Raw genomic sequence first — 25,638 nt, 5'->3', positions numbered from 1 at the left:
TTAATTCATTTCTAGTAAGAAAATATTGGACCCTAAAACAAATGTGCAGCCTATTAATCAAAAATCTGATTTTCAGATTAGTGTTCATTAATGACTTTTAAAAGTTTCTTGACATCATTAGTTACATACTCTTATTGTTGAAAAATGCCACAGAAGACACACCAGAGGAAACAAAAGAGAAAGATGTAGTTTTGACTGTAAGTTAGAGCCTATACAGTCTCTTTCCCTGTGCTATTTATCTCCTCAATCAAGTCATGAATGGGTAATATTTTAAAAGTCTTTTCTATATGAGAAGCAAAGTATAAGGTAATTAAAAAAAATTTTTTTCAATGTTTATTTTTGAGAGAGAGAGAGACAGAGCATGAATGGGGGAGGGTCAGAGAGAGAGGGAGACACAGAATCTGAAGCAGGCTCCAGGCTCTAAGCTGTCAGCACAGAGCCCGACGCGGGGCTCGAACTCAGGGACCGTGATATCATGACCTGAGCCGAAGTAGGACGCTTAACCGACTGAGCCACCCAGGCACCCCAAGTACAAGGTAATTTAGACACAAAGGAATAATTTCTGAGAGCTAAGAAATCCTCTTTCAATGTATTTTAGACAAAAGTATCTTTAACTTAGTCTGGGAGTTTTACTGTATAAAATGAATTAATCTCATTTGCACTTAAGGAGCTCCTTATTCTATTGACTATAGCAAACCATTACACTAGATCACACTACACCGCTGACTAGTAGAAGTACAGTACTTATACTATCAGGAAGCATTTACATAGAGAAAAATGAAGATGACAGATATGGAGTAATTAATACAGGGTTAAGTTGTGGGTTGACAGCAAAACAAAATCTGCTATTTCTAAGATCAGCCCCTAACATCCCAAACAGGATTACACACTCTCAGCAGGGATAATAACTACTGTTTTAAATAGTGAAAATTTTATTTACTATCTATTTACATTCTAAAGCATAATGGCATACTGCAAAGATGTTTTTCTAAAGCCTGGTAAGCAATCTGTAAACAATTGTAAACCTTGTAAACAATCCTGTTTGCAAAACAAGAACCAATATATAGCCACTCATTGCTTACCCTTAATATTTTCATTTCTGAAATTTGGTAACAAAGGTAAGTAAGCAAGTTGCATCTCCTATAGATATAATGTCAAATTAGATGCACTTTTCTACCACTCACACTAAAGAAAAGGAGCAATACTTAAAAAACAAAAACAAACAAACAAAAAAAGCCAAGGCCTTTATTCAGTCAGTAATGAATTACATTCTTAGAAACACCAGAATAATTCTTGAATAACATATTAAGAGAAATAATTAAGCTACATATAGCATGACTCAAAACACACAAAAAACCCATTTATCTATCTACATCCCTGCCTGAGATAGTCATAACACAGATTTGAATAAAAAGAATGAGCCTAAATTTAAAATGGATTGTATGTGACCTATGCTCTCATAGTTTGCTATATTTCTGGCTCACAATCAATTTTCTTTGTCATGTGTTCATCAGAAAGTAAGCAAGGAGACTACAAGGATTAAACAATCCAATATTGAACATCTACTTAAAACAAATGAAACCTGGTCCTTGCTTTCAAAGATTTATTTTAAAAAAATCTTAATAATGAAATATTCCATTTATAGTATAACTTTTACTATAAGCCCAATTAGGTAGCTTGTGCTATATTCTTAAATTCACTAAGAATTCTTCTTAAATTCACTAAGAATTTCATTTGAATAAAGGAATGATGAAATCATGTCAGTGGGTTGCAAACTAGTGAACATAAGTAAGGTAAAATTGCATGTGGCTTGTGGTACCAGTTATATTATGCCTTTATCTTATATTCTTTTTATATAACAAAATTTAATAGTTCTTGGTAAAAAGCTCCTTTTTATAAAAAAAAAGATTTTATTTTTAAGTAATCTCCACATCCAACAGTGGGGCTCAAACTCACAATCCAGACATCAAAGGTCACATACTCCATGGACGTGAGCCAGCCAATGGCCCCAGTACTTGGTAAAAAGCTCTAAACAGAGCTGACATGATGTGACACATGACACTATACTTTTCAAATTTAGTGTACATGTCTACCTCAGACCCAGCTCAATCACAAGATTCACTCATTGAGTATGATGGAAATGTAGTTATAAGCTTCAAAATCAAAGATTTTCTTTGTATCTATTTATTTAGAGAGAAAAAGAGAGAGCACGTGCATGAGCAGGGAAAGAGCAGATAGAGAAGAGAGAATCCCAAGCAGGCTCAGCACTGTTAGTGCAGAGCCCGATGTGGGGCTCGATCCCGCGAACTGTGAGATCATGACCTGAGCTGAAATCAAGAGTTGGATGCTTAATCAGGGCACGTAGGTGGCTCAGTTGGTTAAGCATCTGACTTCAGCTCAGGTCATGATCTCACAGCTTGTGAGTTCAAGCCCCATGTCGGGCTGTGTGCTGACAGCCTGGAGCCTGGAGCCAGGAGCCTGTTTCAAGTTCTGTTTCTCCCTCTCTCTGCCTCTCTTCCCCCCCTCCCCCTGCAACGCTGTCTCTCTCTCAAAAATAAATGAACATCAAAAGAAAAAATTTTTTTTAAAGAACTGGATGCTTAACCAACTGAGCCGCTCAGCCACCCCAGTATAATCAAAGATTTTCTAAACCATCACAACTGCCAACAATTTCTTTTAGCAGAAGCAATAAAACTGCATATATATAACAACTATGAGAAGTCCAAGGACATGTGTTTAGCTTCTGTTACTAGCTGTGAAACTGAACAAGTAACTTAACCTGTCTCAATTTCCTCATCTGTTAAGATACAACTAACAGTAGTATCTACCTCATATACAGAAATATGAAGATTTAATGAGATAGTAATTAAAAATTTTCTATGATAATGCCTGGCATACTGCTCAATAATATTAGCTATCAGTGTTAGTAGCTAATGTTAAAGCTAGAAAAACTTAAAAGGCACACAAAGAATCAAACTTATGATTCTGGTCTCATTAGTATCATACCTCAATAAAGGAGTCTAAGCAGCCACAGACTGTCTATATAAAATTATTCATTTTAAAATTCAATAAAGGAAATTTTACTATGCATTTTTCAAATACTGGAAATAGTTTAACAGTTTGATATGGTTTAAAGTTTAGCTTTAAGGTTCATATGAACAGACTATTCATAATGTTAGACATTTATTTTGGTTTAAATTAAATCAGTTGAGTTATCTCCCATCTTTAATACATCATCTAATTACTGTGATTCCACCACTCTGGTTAAAAGGTTGCCTAGGTCATAATATCTGCAAATATAACTCTGGAAAGAGATGCAAGATTATGAATGTCCTATTAACCCTTAACTGGAAATTAAAATGAAACCATTAGGTCTAGAATCAATCAACCTAATTTTCTACACCAACGTAAGAACTCTCCCACATTTCTGATTTGTATGATCTTCACACTTAAATATCCAGGTTCAACGAAAATAATACATAGGAAGAAAAGCAGCAATGTCCACTACTTGAAAGCTCTTAACTTTTTCCACCACCTCCAAAGCAATCACTCCCACTCTCAGGTAGATTGTGCCTAATATTTACAAAATATCTGAGTATCTACTATCCACAAGGTCCTGTGGTAGGCTTCAGGGATAATAAAAAGCTATTGTATTTTCCCCGTCAGAATTTGTAATTAAATTGAACAATTATAATTACAACACAGACACCTAGCAGTATACTATTAAAGCCACACAAATAATACAATAGATACTACTATAGAAGTACAGAGAAATGAGAGATGAAACATTGTGATCAGAGAAGGCTTTGTGGGAGAGGAAATACTAGAAAAGAGCTTTGATACAGAGGAAAGCAAAAGCTGGAAAAGGAAGGGCAAGAATTCCAAGCTACCACTTAGCATGAGTGACAGACAATCCACTGAGAGAAAAGTACAGGGTGTGTTCTAGAGATGGAAAGTGTACCAGTTCGGCTGAAATAGATCAGTCCTGAGGTTCAGTCATGGAAAGTGTCAAAAGCCCAACAAAGATTTCTAAACTTTATTCTGGAGGAAAAGGGAATCACTGAGTATGCTGAGCAAAGAAATAATATGGTGCAAATAGTTTATTAGGACGGGGTTTGTAATGGTTTATAGAATGGGGGAGGGAGATGCAGCACAAGATGAAAGTGGGAAAGACCAGCTGGAGTGCTGAAACCATGGTCTGGGTATGAAGTGACAAGACCTGTAGTATTTCAATACAATTTTTCAACCTTAAAGGACACAGGAGCCACCTGAAAACCTTAATATATTTATGTAAAGACTCCCTATTTTTTTTTTACAAGAACTGGTTAATTAGAATACTTTAGTTTTCTCACTCTCTCACATTTTTTTCCTGTAGCAGTATCTTCTTGCCCATTTCTAATCATAGACTGTAACTCCTCTTCAAAATAGCAACCCTTGTCTTTCCTCACTTACTGATCACTCTAGTCTAAACATTCACGGTTGCTTTATTACTCTTATTCTTTATCCTCTGTTTAACTGTCTATTCCCACCTAACCACTAACTCCAAACCCATGACCTCTCCAGCTTCATATAATCAAATAGATCTAATCATACTCTCTTCCGTTACCTCTTAACTTTTTCACTTTTATAGATATATATAAGTTCTATATGCCTACAATCTTTACAACTTCTTCTAAAGTCTCTACTCAATCTCTTACAGTATGGCTTTCAGGTTCACTGCTAAAACTGTGCTCAAAGACTCAGTAAGTCTCTATTCCTGTATCTCAAGATTTCACAAACTCAATAGCAGCTACTATTTATCTAGTACTTTCTTCATGGTAGAAGAAGTCAAGTATTTTACACAATCATCTCACTTAATCTTCAAGAATATCTTATGAGAAAGACTTTTCCATATGACAAATAAAGAAAACTAAGACTTAGAGAAATCAAGTGGCTTGCTCCAAATAACCCCACTAGGAAATTCTACCACCTTCTCCCCTCTAAAGCCTTTAATGTGGTTGTATTGACTGTACGTACATAGAAACATTTCCCTTAATCCTTCATTAAGGATACCAACCATTTGAGAATTTAATATTGATTCCATTCCTCAATCTGAACAATGATAGGTGAAGACATAAAACTGTCTAGCTCTGTTGACTTCTGAAACTTGGGGAATGACAAAATGAATTTAACTTCTGAATGTTTTCAGAAGACACTCTTGTAATTGATGACTTAATCTGAATCATAGTGTTAACATTCAGCTTTTCAATTTTTGATTCCTAGGAACAAGAAGGCTCATTTAATTGGGACAAATTCACTTAGGAAGATTTTGAAAATACTTTTATATCTACATAGTTCTGATTCTGGCATGTTACTTAGATTCTGAGTCTGTATTTCTTCATTTGTAAAACAGAGATAACATCATATATGTTAGAGGGTTGTGGTGAAAATTAAAGCTTGACAAATAATAAACTATGGCTTTTATTATTCACTTTATCTAGAAGTAGTTTGGTCTCATAGGATTTTAATTTAAATCATACCAGTGACAAAAACTCTAATGACTTTCAATCCAGATCCTACATAAACTCAGTCAATGGATTCCAAATAAACATATTAAGAATTATAAAAGCTCAAGCTCCCTTCTTCATCACACATTCAAGGAATGTTTAAAACATCTCTTATTTTATAAACACATGTATCAATAGTCTACTTTATTAATACACATTAACATCTAGTACTATTCCCTCAGTCTCTTTAAAAAATTCTAAAGTCTATTAGATTTTAGATAAAGGTACACAGAAGCTCACCTCTCTTAAACCTTTACTTTCTCTAGCTCCTCCTACCTGCCTCAGCAAAAGAAAAGCTAGGTAAAGAGATTATCTAGGTAGTATATAGATAGCTAGGACTTGCAAAGGTCAAAATCATCAAGGAATATATTCTGGAGACTCAATCATATACAAAATCTTTACTCATGTAATATGAAGCACATTAGAAAGAGCAAAAGAAGAATACAATCAACCTTTTGATTTTGATATCATTTAACCCAAGCTCCTTTCACATTAGGGCAGTTCGTCATCCCAGATAGAAATTCATTGAATTTCTTGGTTAATAATGCAATAATAGATGAAGCAACTGAATTTAAAAAATTTTTCCACCAACATTATTTGAAATGTAAGAAGACATTCTGGCATAAAATTACTACCCAAGGTACAAGAAGAAACAAACTTTTGCCCAGTTGCCTCATACCTTCCCTTCACCCATCGTCCACATATTTCACAGGGCCACACCTTGTTTTATCTTCTTGCTTAACTCTTATAGGACTCCACTTGAGCCAATTTTCTTACATGGCTGCCTCACTTCTCTGATCTAAGGATGGAAAGTAATCAGTACCACTCAGAGGCAGGTGCTCAGGCAAGAGTTCAATAATCATGGGGGGGGGGGGGAGAAAGAGGAGGAGGGGGATCATCAAAATATCACCCTATAATTAATTATTTCTACATGATCATAGACTTACACCTTAAGAAATTAATCCAGCTCTCATGCGTGAGCACTTCAAGGATAATAAGCTCTCTGTGGACATATGTCAGTCTTTAAATTATTAAATAAACATTCATAGTTAAACCAGAATCAGCTACACATTCTGTTGGCCATTATACAGTCTAGGCATAATGTGAACAAATTCAAAGACTGTAAGTTTTTGGTAACTGTTTAGCAATGTTTACAATGTGACAACATGATGTTGCTATAGATTCCTTTGAAAAAAAGTTAGGTATTAGGAAACAAATTTTCACACAAACGTTTATTAACAAGTCAAGATAGCAAGACCCAGCCTGAACTCACAGAAAGATATAATGTGTTCTTATAATGCCCTTCACATCAAACTACCCAGGGTCCTGTGCTTGTTCAAGCCTATAGTCTCAACCACCCTCTGTCTCCGACCTAAGAGTTCTTCCTTCCTCTTTCTCCTAAGAGTTTTTCTAGACTTCCCAATCCCAACAGAAAAATCAATAAAGCCTACCTACAGGACTATCTTCCGTAAAGAAGAATCACAAATTTAAAATTCTTTTAATTAAGACACTTATTTCTAAGTAACACACATCTTCAGAACACTGAAACATCTAAATGCCTGGTATGGTCAAGGCATACTGAATAGACAATGTTAACAGAATAAAAAAATTTAACAACTGGGCATGCATTTGACAATACAGTATACCACTTTAGCTTTACCAATATGCAAAAGCTGAGACTCAAAAGGTTAAAGGATTTGTCCATGGACACAGATATTTTGGAGCACAGCCATGACTAAACATTTCTTATCTCCCAGCGCAGTGTTCCCTTCAACAGGTTATACTGTAATTATGATCATCACTTCAGCCCTTCAATCTAAAATATAAAAAAATACAACCTGTGTTTTAAAAAAGAATGTGAAAACAAATTTATGTAAATTTCCACCAAAAAAGAAATTTTGATGACACCAGCATTTAACACAGTTATTTCTCAAATATAATCTGAGATAGCTAGCCAAACCTTACTGGTCTTAATATACCCCTCCCATAATAAAATTACTTCACTGAGGTGAAAAATGTTTGAGGATATCAAATCAAAAATGTCTTAAGCAACTTCCATGTGAAGTTCTCATTAATGGCTGCAACTTGCAACTTAAAAGTAATCATCCCTACATGACTGAATGTTTATTCAGATATATGTGAGTTATACATAAGAACAGAACTACAACACGAGGCCAGGGATGTGACTTTGGGCTTCAATTTTTTGACCAAAGAAACATTAAATCAAAGGTAACATCTAGGATTAGAAAATAGGCAGTGGGGTGGGTCACCATCTCTCTAATCAGTTTTCTACTCTGTAAAGAGTTACAGAAATGCAGTATTTGTAAAAGGCCCAATATGTTAAAAAGATAAAAGCTGTAAAAGTGAAGTTGTTCCAATTAGAGAGGAATTGGGGAGTAAGCCCAGTTGGACTCCTGTGAGCTCTGGAACTCAGAAAGCTCAGCAGAGTACAGTTTAAATAAATAAATCCTCTGACTCTTCAGAGCTCTTTGCATCTTAAAAAAAAAAAAAGTGGTTGTGTTTAAAATCCCATCGTGCGAGTTTGAAAAGATTAAGCCTTTTTCCTCAGAACCATTTTTTTAATTTCGAATTTCTAATACCTATATCCCACTGATTTTTACACCTCCCATTACTCTTCCAATCACTTCTTACAATTCATTCGGCTCATTATTCCAATTAGCAGAAAATTCAGTGGGGAGGGTAGGGGCGGCGCAGATTTCTTTGGACAACTTAAGAACGACCTTTGTGGATTTGTAAATCCCATGCGGTGCTTGAGAAGAGAGAAGGAAAAAGACCTCACTCAGGTGGGTGATGAAATGTTCAAAACGTATCTAAACCGCGGTTGCTAAAAGGCTCTCCACAGCCAGCTGTCTTTCAAGAAAATATTTAAAATCTACAGGCAGAACAGAACCATACCTCAACCATCAAACTCTGACGTTAAGAACTTTCACCAATTTACACAGTTAAAAATACGAGAAGAAATCAGTGTGATTTACTCCAATGCATTTGTTCGATGCCTTAATAATGAATGAACTGGAGGCATCACAGACTGGAGTTCAGAAAGAGCCTCACTCCCAGCTCAGCCCCCCTATAAACCTGAAGCAAACCGTCCAGAATTTGGTGCCCCGAGGCTAAGTCCGGTCCAGAGGAAGCCAACCCCCTTCTTTCTCCCGGCCTCCCTCCCAGGGGTTGGAGCCCTGGGCGGCCCGGCGGGCAGGGGCGGGGGGGGGGGGGGGGGAGGGGGCGGGCGCCGCGACGCCCCACTCCTCGCCCCGGAAAAAAAGTTCCGCCCGCCGCTCTCGAGCCAGGATGGCCTGCGGCCCTCGCCCGCGTCGCGGCCACGAACACCCGCCCGGCCTCGGCGGCGGAAGGGTCGCGCCCCCTCCCCGCGCCGCAGCCACCAACACTCCGCCCCCGCCTCCCTGCCGCCACCGCCCTCGCGGAGCGTTAACCCCTCGCCGCCCGCCGCCCGGCTTCGGGAAGGAGGCCGGGCCAGGGGGTGGAGTTGTCGTGTCTCCTCCCGGGAGCGCCCGGGCAGACGCCCGGCTTGTTTACAGGCCCCAGGCCCAGGCCTGGCCGCCACCGCCGCCGCGCAGGCCCGCGCCGTCCGCCCGCCCGCCCTCGGCCCAAGCGTCGCGCTTACCCGGAGCAGCCGCGGGCGGGCAGGTCCCTGGTCGGCCAAGGCAGCGGCGGCGACGGCGGCCGGGGAGGGGGCTGGAAGGGGGTCACCGCGGCGGCCGCCGGCCAGGTCAGGCCGGGGAGGGGGCGGAGGAGGGGAGGAGCCGGGCTGCGTCCGGGCCCCCGGCTCTCGGCGCCCTCGCGACTCAGATCATCCGGGCGTTGGAGCGGGAGGCGGAGAGCGGGTCCCGGAGGAGGAGGAGAAAGAGCCAAAGATTCATCGCTTTCGCGCCCCACCTGCCTGGAGCCCCCCCACCCCCCCTCCCCAACCACCCGTTCTGGCGCTGCAGCCGCCCGAGCACCCGAAGCTGCGGGCCGGGCCGGCGCCGAGACCACTGCTCCCTCGCTCCCGCGCGCGCTCCCGTCCCTAGCGCCGCCGCCACCGCCGCCTCGAGCGCGTCCCCGCGCAGGCGCGCTCACGACGGCGCCGTGCGGCCCCTCCCCGACTCCTCTGTCAGCCCCGCCCCGGCGGCTCAGCGGCCGCTACAGCTGCGGCGCGGCTGAGCAGCTGGAGAGACCCGGATGTCGTTGGGCAGGAACTGCGGCGAGGGCCGGCAGGCGGGGGAGGGGCGGCCGCAGATGACATCACTGCCCTACCCTGCTTCTCTCGCCGCAGCCCCCTCGCGGCCAGGGCCCCAGGCGAAGGCCGAACGGAGCATCCGAATGCCGGATCAGAACCGGCACTGGGGTCGTTATGCCCCCCGGCGTTGGGGGCTGGACAGAGTGTGTGAGTGTAAGGCGCCCCGGCCGTCGAGAGCTTCTCCAAGCCCGACAGTCTGTCCAGCCGGGACTCGGGAGCTCCCCCTTAGGGCGTCGGCTCCTCCCGCCCCGGCGCTTCCACTTGTCTTAAATACACACCCCACTCCCTGCAGAGACGCCGTTCTCTGAGCACCGAGGACCAACCTCTTTCCGGCGCAGTCGCGGCCTGGTTGCCGCCTCGCTGCTGTGGTTTAAACGCACTGTTGGATACAGGCTGCGGCCAGACCCCCTTCCCCTGGGCTCTAAGCCACCCTCACCAGTGACCCTGGGAGCCCCACGCAGGTGCTTCTGCTACAACACACCTCGAGTCCCGAAGGGCAGCAACACCCTACAACCACCCATTCACACGCGAATGCAACCGATACACGGGGCACATGCTCTGAGTTTCTGGCAGGTTTTCCATCTGTAGGTCATCAGATTCCACATTGTATTTATTTGCACATGTTAGACAGTCACGTGATTCTGTCACAGGGGACCTCCTACGACCTCCAGCGAGGTTTAAGAAACTAAAGATTTTTCAAAATCTGGAGGATAATCAGAAACGTAACAGCTGTTTCTGTTAAGAGTTAGAGATCAACTGAACCTAATTGAAACTGCACATGCAGGCGGCCACGATCCAGTTTAGCTAGCTGGTCTACGGAAAACCGACCCACGCTGTTTGCAGACGCCGGGATAGAATGACAAACCCTAGGCGGCCAATGAATCAGAACTGGGAGCAGTACATCACCAGCACGAGTTCCCATTGGCTGGGGTGCCTTTCCCTTTCTTGTCAGAGGCTTAACCTGTTCAGGGATTTGACCTATACCACATTTGCTGGAAGAGAAGTTTAAAAGCAAGATCCGCGTTTTAAAAAGATGCTCTTGTATATACAAAGAAAAACCAAATAAATAGTTCAGTGTAGGAGGCAGGTACTTTAAAAAGAACACCTGAAAATATTAACCAAATTGTGTTCTGGCCAATAAAAAGGTTAGTATGTGATGAGTCCTATCCGTTTTTATCTGAGGAACTCACTGTAGCAATTTTTACATTGCTACTTACTATCTCCTAAAACCACTTTGCCCCACACCTCCTAGATCAAGAAGCAATCTATTTTTTCTTTTTGTCATTCAACGAACACTTAGCTGTTTTAGAAGCTGTGAAAGGCATTTCCAATTTTTTCTACATGACTTTTTTTGAGGAAGTTTCTGTTCCTTTCACGTTTAGGCCTGGAACCTGACAACAGGTTAAAACAGTATCACCAAATAGTCACTGGAAGGCCCATTCTTCAAAGAACCCAAAAGTCACTCCACCCAATATCTATGGTGTTTGAATTTCTTAGAGTAAGATGACGATGGATCTTTTCCAGGTATACAACGTGAAAATAAAATTCACTTATGCATTTGGTCCCAGTATCATCTGAGGACACATTTCCTAATTGCTTCTCCATACACTTGCCAAAAAAAAAAAAAAAAAAAGGAAATTAGATCAAAGATCTTTGCAACTGTTCTGTATTGAAATCCTTAATACTTCAGACAAGTAACAGCATGATTTGCATGCTAGTGGACTCATTACCATTCTGAAACTGAAAAGCCCATGTGGCAACCACCATTTGAAGTGCCCTTGGAAAACAAATTTTCTTATTCATAAGGCAGAGCCCGGACAGCCAATGGCAGTAGTGGACCACAGTGAACTTGAAGGGCTTTCCTATCTTTCTGCTTCCTTCGTTCAGGCTCCCATATCTTTCTTCTCTCTGTTCTACACTTGGAGGAGAATCTGGGTCAATTATAGCAGAAGAGGCAGAAAAATAGAAAATATGAGCATAAAGAGATTTTGAAGAAGGCTGCACAGTGTACCACAGACTGCTGATAAAGTTGTACCTTCCTACTATTTCTTATTTCTGGATACAGCTTGCAGGGACATTTTGGTATGAACTAGGAAACTCATGGGTTATAAGCTAACATTTTAAAGTTTGGAACAAAGATATCTTAGTATTGTCTGAATAAATATGCTCGATCTTATAATATCCCCCTCCTTATTATTATACTAAATATTATGTTTCCTAAATATGCTATGGGCAAAACCCAACTATTTAGAAGGGAGGAAAGGACATTGAAAAAAGAGAGTTAAAAGTTTTCTTTTTGTTTGAACTACAAGGCTTTGCTTGGGCCTCCTACACATATTTGGGATGTTCATAGTGAGTTTCTGTGAAACATCAGTGAGCATATATTCCCATAATTGTTTTTTAGTAATTTTTATAGGTACAACACAATCCTACTCTGCGTCAGAAATCTGTTTACATTACAATTACCAAAGAGGAAGATTTTCTGAAAGATTGGCTTTCAAGTCCTGAATTTAACTGTATGTGATTAGCCTAGTAATTGGGAGGCATGCGGTGAGGATGGGGGTGGGGGCCGAGGTGAGGAGTCTGAAGCTCAATCTGGTTAACAATAACACTCTCTCTTCTTTCCCTCCACAATCGTAATTTAAAGTGAAGGTTAAATCACTTGTTCCCAAATTACTATTGTGAATCCACCCAGGAGAGTCACCCATGAGACATCCTGGCTTGGGCCTCTCAAAATAAGGGTCGCCCTTTAAGTGACCCCTCTAGGAAGCACCTGAGAATTCCCCTCGCCTCAGCCATCCATCCTTTCCCACTGAAGTCAGTCACTCACTACTCAAGAGTCACAAAGTCAAGCAGAATGAGATCCAACTCTTCCTCCTCCACCTTCATTACCTGTTCCGCGTTTCTTTCTCACATATATCCTCTTCATATGTCTTCCTCTTCTCTCTTTTCTCATCACTCTTCTCCCTTTCTTCTGTTCTTTTTTGATCTCCTTTGCCCTTCTTTTCCCCATTCTTCTCTTCTCACTTTTTCTTATCTTAGCCCAAATTACAGCCTCTGCTATGCACTTTCTCCTGAAGCAGTACAAATCAGTGGATAGTGCCCCTAAACTAATTTTGTTGGTGGGGGGTGTACCCCCCACCCTGGTCCTATTTTGTCCATCGTCCCCCTCCCCTTGCACCATGTCAAGTCATGAAACACTTAGGTCTTTAAAGGACTGTCACAGAATGAGAAGGATTAGAGAATCCTGCCCTGTGTGACATCACTGAGGCAGCTCCATTAGGGTGGAGCAGACTCGAGCCAGCAGTCTTGTGTTGCCACCGTGACTCCTCCTAGGCCTTTTGAGGGAAGTGCAGGCTGCCATGAACACCACAGGCCAAGGCTTGGAGAGTCTTTAGAGGAGGCTATCACCTCAAGAGAACTGTATATGGCCACAGCTCCACAACATTGGTGTGGATCCTTTCAGACAAATTCATTTGTTCAACAGATAGTTATGGTATGCTAGGCTGGAAGTAGATAAGGATATGAATGGGCAAAAGTCCTAGCCCTCAAAGATCTGATATTATAATCAGGGATATAGACACAAAAGCAAACAAATAAGGAAATTAAGATTGTGATCAGTGCTATGAAGAAAACAGATTGGGGAGATGATTTGAAACAGGTGTTCAGAGAAGACCTTTGTAAGAAGGTAGCATTTGAGCTAAAGGATGAGGAGGAGTTAACTTTGCAAAGAATCAGGGGAAAGCTTTCTTGGCAGAGGGGTCAGCATAGGCAAAGGGCCTGATGTGGGAAGACTCTGGCAGAAAAGTTGTCTACAGGCCAAAGAGAAGTTCATCAAGCATAAGGTATACATTTTTTATAAAGGCAATCAAGTTTAGAATTTCAACTTGGGATATTTGGGATACTTAATCAAATTCACGTAGAAACCACCTTCAACAGAGGGGCATGATCCATACAAAATAACTTAGTGAATTTGTGTGGCCCCAAAAGGAAAGCAGCTTGAAAAATCAAAATTACAAAATCAAAAGATCTTTATTCAATAATTAAAAATAAGAAGCATTCTATAACCCCAGGGAGAGATCCCCTCAGACAATCCAACAACAGCTAGAAATGAGTAAAAAGAATCTCTTTTCTCCCAATATAGATAGCTACTCTCAGTAAGTGAAGACTAGCAAAAATTTGGACTTCTCAGAAACAGTTTTTCTGGGTTTACTGTCTATGGTAGGCATTACAGAAGATCTCAAACCATATCTTTGAAATCTGCAACACATTTTGCATCCTTTTTTTTTTTTTTCCATGTTTATTTTTGAGAGAACACACATGCGAGCAGAGAGAATCCCGAGCAGGATCTCTACACTGTCAGCACAGAGGCTGATGTGGGGGTTTGAACTCACAAACCATGAGATCATGACCTAAGCCAAAATTAAGAGTCAGATGCTTAACCATCTGAGCCACCAAGGTGCCCCCCCCCCTCCATTTTGTATCCTTACTGGTGGTGGCCTGGTTGAACACCAGTGATGAAATGATAATCATAATAAAGACTTTTTTCTGTGTCTGGCTCTGCAGTTTTCAAAGCACTCTCACTTAGACCAACCAGTTTAATGCTCACAACATCCCTTGTGGGTAGGCAGGGCAAGGACTGTTGTTCTCATCCTTTCCAGAGGAGAAAATGAGTGTCCAGTAGTAGCAATCCAGGGGCACCAGAAGTAATGGCTGGTACCCAGATTTTCCCCCCGCATCCTACAGATCATCTCTAGCTTTTACATGCCAGTAATAAAGGCAGCAAGGAGACTCAGCGGAAACTGTATAGGCTTAGAGTCAACAACAGTGTGTGGAGCTGGCTTATACTAGCATTGAGAGCACACTTAGATTTTCAAGGAGTTTGCCAGTAGTTTGTTAAATAAAGCCATTATTAAAAATTAAATTATATAAAACTTCAAAGTAAATAAAATTTAAGCAAAGATAATGTGTATTAAAAACTCACCACTTCCAAATTATTTTAATATAGCTTATTATTATCTGTGCTCTTGAGGTTACCTGTCTTGTGTCTGTGTGGTGAAAATTCTCTGTAATGTGTTATTGCACATCTCTTCTCACTGCTCTATTCAGTGACTTCACTTTAGTGGCTTGAAATTGGCTATGAAAGGAGTATTTACACCATGGAAATCAGCAAGTGCCACCATTCAGGACTTAACTTATCACTTTGTTGATTGTCTGGACTTAAGTGACAGAGAAATTGTCAATGCACATTAAACTTTAAAAAGCATGTTGTGGGCACCTGGGCAGCTCACTTGGTTAAGTGTCTGGCTCTTGATTTCAGCTCAGGTCATGATCTCATGGATTGTGAGATTGAGCTCCATGTGGGGCTCTGAGCTGGGAGTAGAACACTCTTAAGGTTCTCTCTTAAGGGTCTCCCTCTGTCCCTCCCCTGATTGTGTGTGGGAGCATTCTCTCTCTCACTCAGTAACTAACTAACTAACTAAATAATAAATAAATAAATACAAATACAAAGCATATTATGTCTATAGCTGTTACATGGTGACTGGTACACAACATCCAGTTCTGTACTAGAGCTACTCAGATCATTGACAAAGTAAGTCCCCATACACGTTTGCTGTTTCAGTTTTATCTTAAATATTAACCAACAGGCATGTCAGAACTACATTTGGAAAAGCTGATTGTTACACATTTACCAGCATTCCACTGGTTCTCATCCACTGTGCCAACTGGGCCACTTACTGGCTCTGTGACCTTAAGCAAGTCATTTAAATTATTAGCCTCAATTTCATTCTCCATGTTCAACCCCCTTGGACATGGCAGGGATTTAGGGATGCTGACCCCTTGTACAGTTGAGAATCTGCCTATAACTTTTGATTCACCAAAAACTCAACTAATAGCCTACAGTTGATCAGAAGCCTTACCAATAACACAAAACACATATTAACACATATTTTGTATATTATATATATTATATACTGTATCATTACAATAAGCCAGAGAAAAGAAAATGTTAGTAAGAAAATCGTAAGGAAGGGGAAATACATTTATAGTACTGTACTGTAAAAATTCTGCGAAAAAGTGGACACGCGCAGTTCAATCCTGTGTTGTTCAAAGGTCAAGTACACTTCTTCTCATTGTATTGTAAGATTTAGAATAGATGAGGCACCCTTGACCACCATGTCCTTTTTCCTTCTCACTGGTAGATCCTTCTCCCACTACAGTTTGTATATGGATAATGCTCTCTCAGTCTCTCTTGTAGTCTAGAGCACAGTGTCCCAATCTATATGCCAGCACACGCTGGTATGTCTTGAATGGGTTAGAGATGTGACACAGTATTGATCCCTTATGCCTTTGGAATATTCCAGTAAGGGTCAACTACTGAAACCTGAGACTGTCTTGTCTGGCCACAAGCAACCTCATTCAGGTACCCCTGTATGTCATAAAAACCATAATCTTCCAGGGCACCTGGGTGGCTCAGTAGGTTAAGTGTCCGACTTCGGCTCAGGTCATGATCTCACGGTTTGTGACCTTGAGCCCTGTATTGGGCTCTGCACTGACAGCTCAGAGCCTGGAGCCTGCTTCAGATTCTGTCTGTCTGTCTCTCTCTCTGCCCCTCCCCTACTCACACTCTGTCTCTGTCTCTGTCTAAAATAAACATTAAAAAAATAAAAAAAAATAAGTAAAACATTAAAACAAACAAACAAACCATTTCTTTCTTATTTGTGTCATCATGTGAAAAAATTGGGAAGCACTGGCTTAAGGCATGGGTATGTGATGCAATTCTAACCAATGGAACCCAGGGAAAAGGCTTGGGAGATGGATCTGGGAAAGATTACTCTCCCTAATGATAAGAGTCACCCAAGAGAAAATGTCTTCTTCAACCATAAGCTGTTACGTTTATGTCTGAGCCTGGAACTTCTGAGCCATCTTGCAAAGAACCAGTGTAACACGGAGGAGGTGAATGATGACAAAGGTTGGGTCCTGCACATTGTTGAGCCATTGAGCTCTCCCTGCAATTGCCTACCTTGGGAATCTATTTGGGGACAGGGGTGGATAATAAATATTTCTCATTGTTTAAGCCACTCTTATTTTTGTATTCAGTTATTTGTAGTTAAGAGCAGCTCAATACTGCAGAAGACCTGGACATCCTTGACACCTAGTAAGTACTTAATAAGGTGCTTGCTACCAAAATACATCCTTTGCCTTTAGAAAAGCTACAAGATGAGATGTATACTTATCTTATTCTTTAATAGTTGAAGGATTTGTTCAGTATGTTGATTCATTTTTCATCTCTTTCTTGTTTCATAAAAGTGTTTCTAATTGAGTAGTAAAAGCAGTAATTGAAAAGTTAAGTCATTTAAAGCTTGAGAGGGACTGATACAGAGATGTTGATATGCCTTTTCTTGAAAGCTCTAGACAAACTAGAGCTTTATCACATGAAGATATCACATGAAGAGCTTCTATCATGAAGGTAATAGAATGTCTTTGTGTTCTGCAGAGTAGAGCTAGAGCCAATTCTTAGGAACTACAGAGAAGACAATTATAATTCAATAGAAGGGGAAGGGAATGAATGTAGCCTAGAATATGCCAAGCTCCATATCAGGCCCCTATGGGTGTTATTTAATTCTTATAATAACTTTGCAAAAAAGTTACTTCCCCTTTCCTCCCACCTCTCATTTTATAGAAGAAGAAACTAAGGCTGAGAAAAAGAGCTCTTTTGCAGACCTAGGACCATCCGAGTCCAAAGTCCCTGCTTTTTCTGTTCCAGAAACTGATTGGGCTTTCTTGGGATGACTTTCTCCCTTCTTTAGGCCCTTTCTACTGCAGTTTCCCATCCGAGAAAAAAGAACCAGTCCCAAAACGGTGTCCTTACTGAAGATGTCTTAGGAGAGGAATTACACAGTATGTTACACAGCAAAATATTTCTCATGCTCCATATAAAATCATAACTTTTCTTAGAGTTTTGCTTCCAACTGTCACCAATTCCATTCTCCTGCTCTTTCCATTCAAGGAAAACTTCTCTCTTCCCTTCGTGGAAGACTGTCTCCTTTCTTTTTGGCTTATTATTTATAAAACCCACTTAATAAGATAAAAGCCAGCATAACGGCCTTTAACCCCCACTCAGGGGGTCCTTGGAGAACATCCTCAACCTGTTATTGGTACAAACATGGCAGAGGCCTCTTTGTAGAGAAGCAGCCCATAGAAGGAAGAATTCAGATTAGCATCAGAGACTGAAAACCCTAGGGGTGCCTGGGTGGCTCAGTCTCAACTTTGGCTTAGGTCATGATCTCGCAGTTTGTGAGTTCTAGCCCCACGTCAGGCTCTGTGCCTGAGGAAAAAAAAAAAGAGATGGAGAGAGATAGAGATAGAGAGAGACATACAGAGAAAGAGAGAGAGAGAGAGAGAGAGAGAGAGAGAGAGAGAGAGAGAGAGAGAAAACTCTAGAGTCTATGGTAGAGGCCAGACAGATCCATAAGTGTGAGATCAGGCTGGGTATTACCCAACAGGCCATGGTGAAAACTGTGGAGGAGGAGCATATTTATTTACTTTGAAGATATTCAAAACAATCATTTTTAAATACTTTAAACATATTAGAGCCAAAGAGGATATCCCAAAGCCTATCTCTGCTCTATCTTGTGGACAAGTTATTAACCTCTCTTAGCCTTGGTTTCTTCATCAGGACATGGAATAATCACCTTGCAGAAACAGATGAGATCTTGCACAGAAAGAACCTACCACATTGCCTGATACCATGGTGTGCAGACACACAAGACAATGTAACTGTTACTTTAAAGCACATAAGGTGATCTTTTTAATAATAATACATTGTAAATGATTTGACATCTGCTGTGCAATATTTTATCACTTCCATAGGCCTAGTTAGGTTCATATAGACTTGTCCCTTGCCGGGCTAAAACTATTCTCTTGAAGGCTTGTTTTGACTTCTAGCCCTTTGGCTTACTGAGGTCTGCTGGCGTGTTCTGCCAATCCCACCACTGCTGACCCTTTTTATGTGAGTTTCACTTCATGTTATCTATACCAGAGGTAACCATTTGGTTCTGAACCTAAACCCTGGATTGTTCTTCTTATATTGCTTTAAAAGACTGACTCCAAACCCTAGATTTTATGTGTGTGTGTGTGTGTGTGTGTGTGTGTATGAAACTATATAATTATATGTTATATATATAAAACTATATGTATATATATATAGTATATATAACATGTATGTTATAGTATTTGTAATTTTTATACTATAGACTTGAGTCACCATGCATTTTATTTAATCAATAGATATTGAGTACCTTGAAAATGCCAGCTACTGCTCTAGAGGCTAGGGATCTTTTTTTTTTTTTTCGACTGAACCCCCAGGCACCCACCTAGAGGGATCTTATGGTGAAGAGGAGGGGCAGTTTTCATAGACCTTACTTGGGATTAATAGAAAACAAACAAGATCATTACAGAGGAATAAATAATGGATGTGGAGCAAAGTATGATGTAGGCAAGTAGTATGGGAGAGGGGGCAAAGGAGAGGTTACTTTATACCAATTGGTGAAAGAAATCCTGTTAGAGGAGGTGGCAGCTGGGCAGGCCTGAATCACAGAGGAAGCCACCATGTAAAAATCTAAGGGAAGACCCAAGCAAGAGCAAAGGCCCTGGGGTGGGGGTGATCTTGACATGTCAAGGAACAGACAGAACTCAGGGATGTCTGGGGCACAGTCAAGGTGGGAAAGAGTGCTATGTAGTCAGGGTACCTATAGGCCACAGTTAAGGATTTTGATTTTATTTTAAGTGTGATGGAAAACCGCTGGAGGTTTTTATGCAGGGGGATGATGTGATCTGATTTGCGTTTTGCTCTGGTTGCAATATGGAGAAGAGATTTTAGAAAAGCAAAAGTGGAAGTAGAAAAATCCTTTCATGTCAGTTTCATAAATCCTTAAAGAGGAAGTGAAATTAGTTTCAGCTTTAAATGGCATAGAATGATTACATTTTGGTGATAGGAATATGGTCTTTTAGAGAGCTCTTGTTACTGGAGCTTATGTTTTCATTTTCTGAGAACTATACTTAGATATTTTTGCCAATGACTCATCATGTAACCTTTCTTGGTAAGTATAGTGAAATGTTGCAAGAAGTACCTTGTAGGAAAGGCCAAATTAAGAGTAGGTAAGACAGACACCCATTTAAGTGGTTCAATTTCAGGTGAATACTTAGTGCCCTCAAAAATATTCTCCAAGAACCTCATTACCCTCTCTCTCTCCCCTTGATACTCTCCCAACACACATCTGAAGGCTGAAGACTAAAATTCAACTAATTATTTATACCTTGTGCTATCCAGTGAGAATGATAGTTTAGGTGTCCTTACCTACGGCAGACATTTACATCTTAATATGAAAGTTTTTAGATCTTTTGAATAGTCAAATTTTAATACTTGGGAAGCAAGTTCCATGGACATGCATTAGTGGGATAGGGGAAAAGAAATTTACAAAGGAATTTGGTAAAGACCTCAATAAAATTAAAGATGAATTCTACTTCTTCCATAGCCATACCTAGTTTCAGTCTTGCTCATGGACCAATGAAAGAAATACAAACACTTCACGTTTAATCTTATTTACTACGAGTTTTCTTCCTTTAATTTAATGGTCATATATAGGTAGTTTTCAAAGAAAACCTAGAATAGGCCCTTGGAAAAGGATCATGACTAATTTTACGTTTAATGATCTTATAACTTGTACATTATAGATACCCAAGAAATATTTCATAATAAAAATTATTACGGCTATTATATTACAATTGTAGAATCTGTAGTCTCCGCATTGATGACCAAACAACAATTTCTGCCTATAGTGCCAAATTCAGCCTGTGCACTAGATGGTATAAATCATAAGCATCTACTACTGGGAAAATAATCCATCATTCCAAACTAAGTACAGATGAAGATCCTATGTGTCAAATCCATTAAACATGGAAAAGGATGCAAATAATAGTTGACGTAATGTAGCGCAAACCTCCAATTTACCAGACTCTGATATATGTCATATCCGTTCTATTAGAAATACCTGTTAGAAATAATTTGTTATTTAAATTATATTTTATGGAAATCATAAGTTCTTGAAATAAATATTTAATAAAATATGTGAATGAATCTTTAGTTTTAAACAGCCACATGTACATGTCCTGGGGAGGGGTCAGTAAAATTACTGACCTTTATCCAAGTAGGCAAGACATACAAAACTCTTTTGTGTTGTCAATCACAACAAAAGCATGGAAAGGTTAAAGGGAACAATGTGAGTACTTGAAACATGGGATGCCAAAAAAAAATCTTGGCCTGATATAAAATACCAGTGATTTATATGGCCTGGTGAGTCATGTGTATCATATCTGGGTTATGTACCCATAAACATTGCCTTAAAGGCAGTTAGACTATTTGGATTGTCATCACGAAAGTCATCATCACATGTCAGTCCTGCCTGAATTCAAAAGCAAAAGCTAAAATACAGAAACACATGGAACTGATAACAAATAAAATTTCTGCTTCCTACGCCTAGATTCCCAAAAGCAATGTTACAAAAGGGTGTTTAAAAGTCCATGATATGCTCCTTGTAATTCTATCTAACTTGGATTAGATACATCCTTTTTGGTTATTAATATTTGTCTGAAGGCCGTTAAGGGCAAGAACTTTCACTGACTGGATAAAATGCTCTAGAAGACGTAAATCACAACCCCCACACCTATGGAAAGAATTGTTAGTCAAACACCAAGTTCAAAATAAAAAACACAGTATGTGTCAAATCCCATTAAATATAGCAAGAGATAAAAATAATGACTACCATTTATTGGGCACTTCCTTTTTTGCTAGAATCTTTATCTCTGCAGTATCTAATTGAATCCCGACAATATTCCTTCAAGGTAGCTGTCATTACTGTATTTCACAGATGAGAAATGGAAGCTCAGAAGGGTTAAGTCACTTGTCCAAATTCATAGAGCAAGTGAGTGGATAGAATGTGAATCCCATGTGACTCCAAGTTTTGCTGTTTTTTATAACATGAAATTACAGTTTAAAATATAATCTTGGCATCTATTAAGACATCAGGTTATACAAGGACCCTCTGGTCTGGGGAATCAGAACCCAGGGTTTCAGTCTTGGCTCTGATGCTATGCCACCAAGTGCAACTTAGGCAAGTCATTTCATCTTTTTTGAATTTCAAATTTTCACATATGTAAAAGGAAGGTGTTGAATCAAATAATCTTTACAGTTCCTTCCATCTTTAACATTCCACTACTCTAGCAATGAAATTGGAACTGGACTCTGGAATTGGGCTTCTATCTCTTCCATATTCTGGTAACAGTAATGCACATTTCTTAAGAAGGAACTGCTTCTTCCTCACAGTATAATTCCTTTATTTGACCCCAGAATCTGGTGAAGGGTTGGACACATGACCTACGTGGACAAATTGGAGTAAATCCTAGGAATTGTTTGGGAGTCCTTAGAGGAAAGCCATCCTGTTCCTCTATGATTGTTAGCAGGAAGAATGATGAGAGTTTAGAGCTTGTAGGGGCATGTACAAAGATAGCCCCTCCTCTGGATTGTTTAGTTTCTAGAGGCAATGAATTCTCTATTTTGTTAAACCGATTTAAATGGGAATTTTCTCTGGCTCCTAGAGTCACAATAGGGCTACTCCTTGAAAGATGGGTTGGATTTGCATTTGGAGGGGACTTTTCAGAGGGGAAAGTTTTGAGATGGGCATGACTGTCTTAACTGGATTGGAAGCTAAGTGTGAAGAGGCAATTAGATACCAGGAATGAAAAGTATGAGACTGAATTGTCAAAGACATTGTAAGCCTCGGGGAGGACTTTAGCCTTGGACGGTTAGGTCAGATTTTATTTTTCAAAAAAGACCCTTATCAGGGGCACCTGGGTGGCTCTGTTGGTTAAGCATCCAACTTTGCTCGGGTCATGATCTCGTGGTTCATGGGTTTGAGCTCTGCATCAGACTCTGTGCTGACAGTGGGGAGCCTGCTTGGGATTCTCCCTCTCTCTCTCTCTCTCTCTCTCTCTCTCTCTCTCTCTCTCTCTCTCCCTCTCCCCCTCTCAAAATAAATACCCCCCTCCAAAAGGACCCTTATCATATTTCTAGGTCTAGGCCTACCTCTCCTCTTCCAAACCTTGCCATTCTTCCATCAAAAGATGGGAGACGATTTACATCTTTTCCCATTGATCTTAGGTAAGTCTTTATTTTTTCTATTTTTATTTATTTTTTATGTTTGTTTATTTTTGAGAGAGAGAGACAGAGTGTGAGTGGGGTGTTGCAGGATTTTTTACCATGATACCCGGGATTCATTGTCTCGCCGCTTCAAAGAATGAAGAGGTGGACACAAAATGAGCAGTAGGCAAAAGTTTATTAAGAGTATAAGATTAGAAAGGAAGAACAGTAGGAAAGCTCTCTGCATAGAAAGGGCACATTCAAAAGTGAATGCCCAAGACTATAGGCAAGGGTCCTTGCTTTATAAGGTTCTGGTCAGCCCCCCTTGTTCCTTCTCAGGATCCACCCTTATTGCCTTGATAGCTCTAAGTGCTGGGTTGTCCATTCCTGATTGGCTCATTTTCATTGTATGAGGAGTGGTCTATGGCCACACTTAGGTCTTTCTCAAATTCCTGAGGGAAACCTGAGGGGCAGTAGGTGGGGTCTGTTACATTCTTAAGAGGAACCTTAAGCCTGAGGGAGTTTGGTGTGGTCCAACACTCCCAGCATTGTTCCAAAATATGTGTTTTTTCCCCACCCAGGGACCTCAGGTTCTAATCCTTCCCTCTCTGCCTATTTTATCCTCTTTTCCTATTACAGGGAGAGGGGCAAACAGAGAAGGAGACACAGAATCTGAAGCAGGCTCCAAGTTCTGAGCTGTCAGCACAGAGCCCAATGCAGGGCCTGAACTCACAAAGTGTGAGATCATGACCTGAGCCAAAGTCAGATACTTAACCGACTGAGCCACCCAGGCACCCCTGATCTTAGGTAAGTCTTTAAAACTGCCTCAACCAATAGAATATGATTGACACAACATCGCATCACTCCCACGGCTAGGTCTTAAAAGGCAATATGGTTTCCATATGGTTTTCTCTCTTTCAGAACATTTGCCCTTGAAACCATACTACCATGTTGTGAGTAGAAGCCATGTGTAGGTGTTTTAGTTGGCAACCTGTGCAATAAAGAATTTGGCCCTTCTCTCCAGTTCCTGGGAAGCAGCCCTTAAAACCTTGGAATGTCCCAAGTGATAGGAGTTATCTTTGTTATTCATCCTGTTCCCTGATAGTTTATGCTGATAGGCTGACTAATGTGGGACCTTAGGTAATTAAAACAAATATGATGACTCAAGATAGAAGATGCCTATGCCTGAAAGAGCAGTCATGTGACTAGAAGTTTGGGGTTTTGAACTGGGTGATATGAACCCAACTTATGAGATGGGGGTGGGGGTGGGCATGCGCCAGCTGGAGACTGAGTCACATGGTCAGCGATTTAGTCAATTATGTCTATGTAATGGAACCCTAATTAAAACTCTGGACACTGTGGGGCACCTGGGTAGCTCTGTCAGTTAAGCATCCAACTTTGGCTCAGGTCATGAACTTTCAGTTCATGATTTCGCATCCCCCATCAGGCTCTGTGCTGACAGCTCAGAGCTTCCAAATCTGTGTCTCCCTTGCTCTCTGCCCCTCCCCTGCTGGCGCTCTGTCTCTCTCTCTGTCTCTCTATGTCTCTCTCTCTCTCTCAAAAGTAAATAAAAACTTAACAAAAATAAAAACACAACACAAAACAAAAAAACCTCAGGACACTGAAGTTTGGGTAAGCTTCCATGGTTGACAATATTCTGTATATTATCATATATCGATGTGCTACGAGAGTGACATGCTCTAGCTCCACAGGGAAAGGACAAAGGAAGCTTCATATCTGGAACCCTCCCAGACCTCACCTCATTTGTCTCTCCCTTTGGTTCGTTCTGATTTGTACCCTTTAAATTAATCATAAGAATAGCACTTTCCTGAGTTCTATAAGTTATACAAACCAATGATCTAACCTGAGGAGTACTGAGAACCTCTGAATTTAGACAGCTGGTCAGAAGTGAAGGTGGCCTAAAGACCCCAAACATGTGGCTGGTGTCTGAGGTGAGGGAAATCTTGTGGATGACTGTGCACTTAACCTGTGCATTTTGGCCCAACTCTGGGTAGTTGGTGTCAGATGTCATTGCACAGCCCCAGCTAAGGTCCAAGCTAACTGCAAGCATCAGCCATCAGTCATGAATAAGACTTCATCTGACTTCAGTACACAGTCATCAAGTTATCCCTAGACTTCGGGTCTTCCAGTTGATGCCCTAGACAATGTGGGCCAGAGAGAAATCATCCCCACTCCATCTGGCCCAAATTCCTGACCCACAGATCCATTAACATAATAAATAATTATTTTATACTACTACATATTAAGGAGATTTATTACAGAGTGAATGACAACTGGAATGTATTTTTGTACCTGGGAGTGGGATGGAATTGTAACAATATGTAAAACATGAGGCAGTGGCTTTCTGACCAAGTGGAAGACAGAAGGTGAAAAGTTGAGGAGAGTTAGTGAAGAAAGTTGTTTGTAGTGTGAAGGGGCAGGGACAGAGGATAGATTTCAGGCAGGAATAACATTAAAAAAAATTTTTTTTTCATTTTTAGAGAGAGACAGAGAGCATGTGTGAGTGAGGGAAGGGCAGAAGGAGAGAGAGAAAGAGAGAGATAGTGAAAGAGAATCCCAAGCAGGCTCCTCACTCAGCACAGAGCCCAATGCAGGGCTCAATCCCACAACCCTGG

The 25,638-nt window shown here is 40.8% G+C and overlaps 1 protein-coding gene across 2 annotated transcripts in view; it reads right to left on the bottom strand.

The window, feature by feature from the left end:
• PPM1A (protein phosphatase, Mg2+/Mn2+ dependent 1A) overlaps positions 1-13,000 on the bottom strand; it is a 48,961-nt gene extending 35,961 nt beyond the window's left edge. The window contains exon 1 of one of the 2 annotated variants that reach the window (XM_015071830.3): positions 12,697-13,000. In XM_015071830.3, the coding sequence (XP_014927316.1) occupies positions 12,697-12,988 (292 nt within the window). In that variant the 5' untranslated portion in view covers positions 12,989-13,000. Of the gene's footprint in view, positions 1-9,189; positions 9,331-12,696 lie in introns of those variants that run through there. The other variant, XM_027065847.2, reaches the window with a different exon arrangement.
• Between the last annotated feature and the right edge of the window lie 12,638 nt (positions 13,001-25,638).

Source organism: Acinonyx jubatus, chromosome B3 (assembly GCF_027475565.1).
Source record: "Acinonyx jubatus isolate Ajub_Pintada_27869175 chromosome B3, VMU_Ajub_asm_v1.0, whole genome shotgun sequence".
Taxonomy (NCBI): Eukaryota; Metazoa; Chordata; class Mammalia; order Carnivora; family Felidae; genus Acinonyx; species Acinonyx jubatus.
The sequence above is the reverse complement of the archived record's forward strand: the minus strand, read 5'-3'. Positions and strand labels throughout refer to the sequence as shown.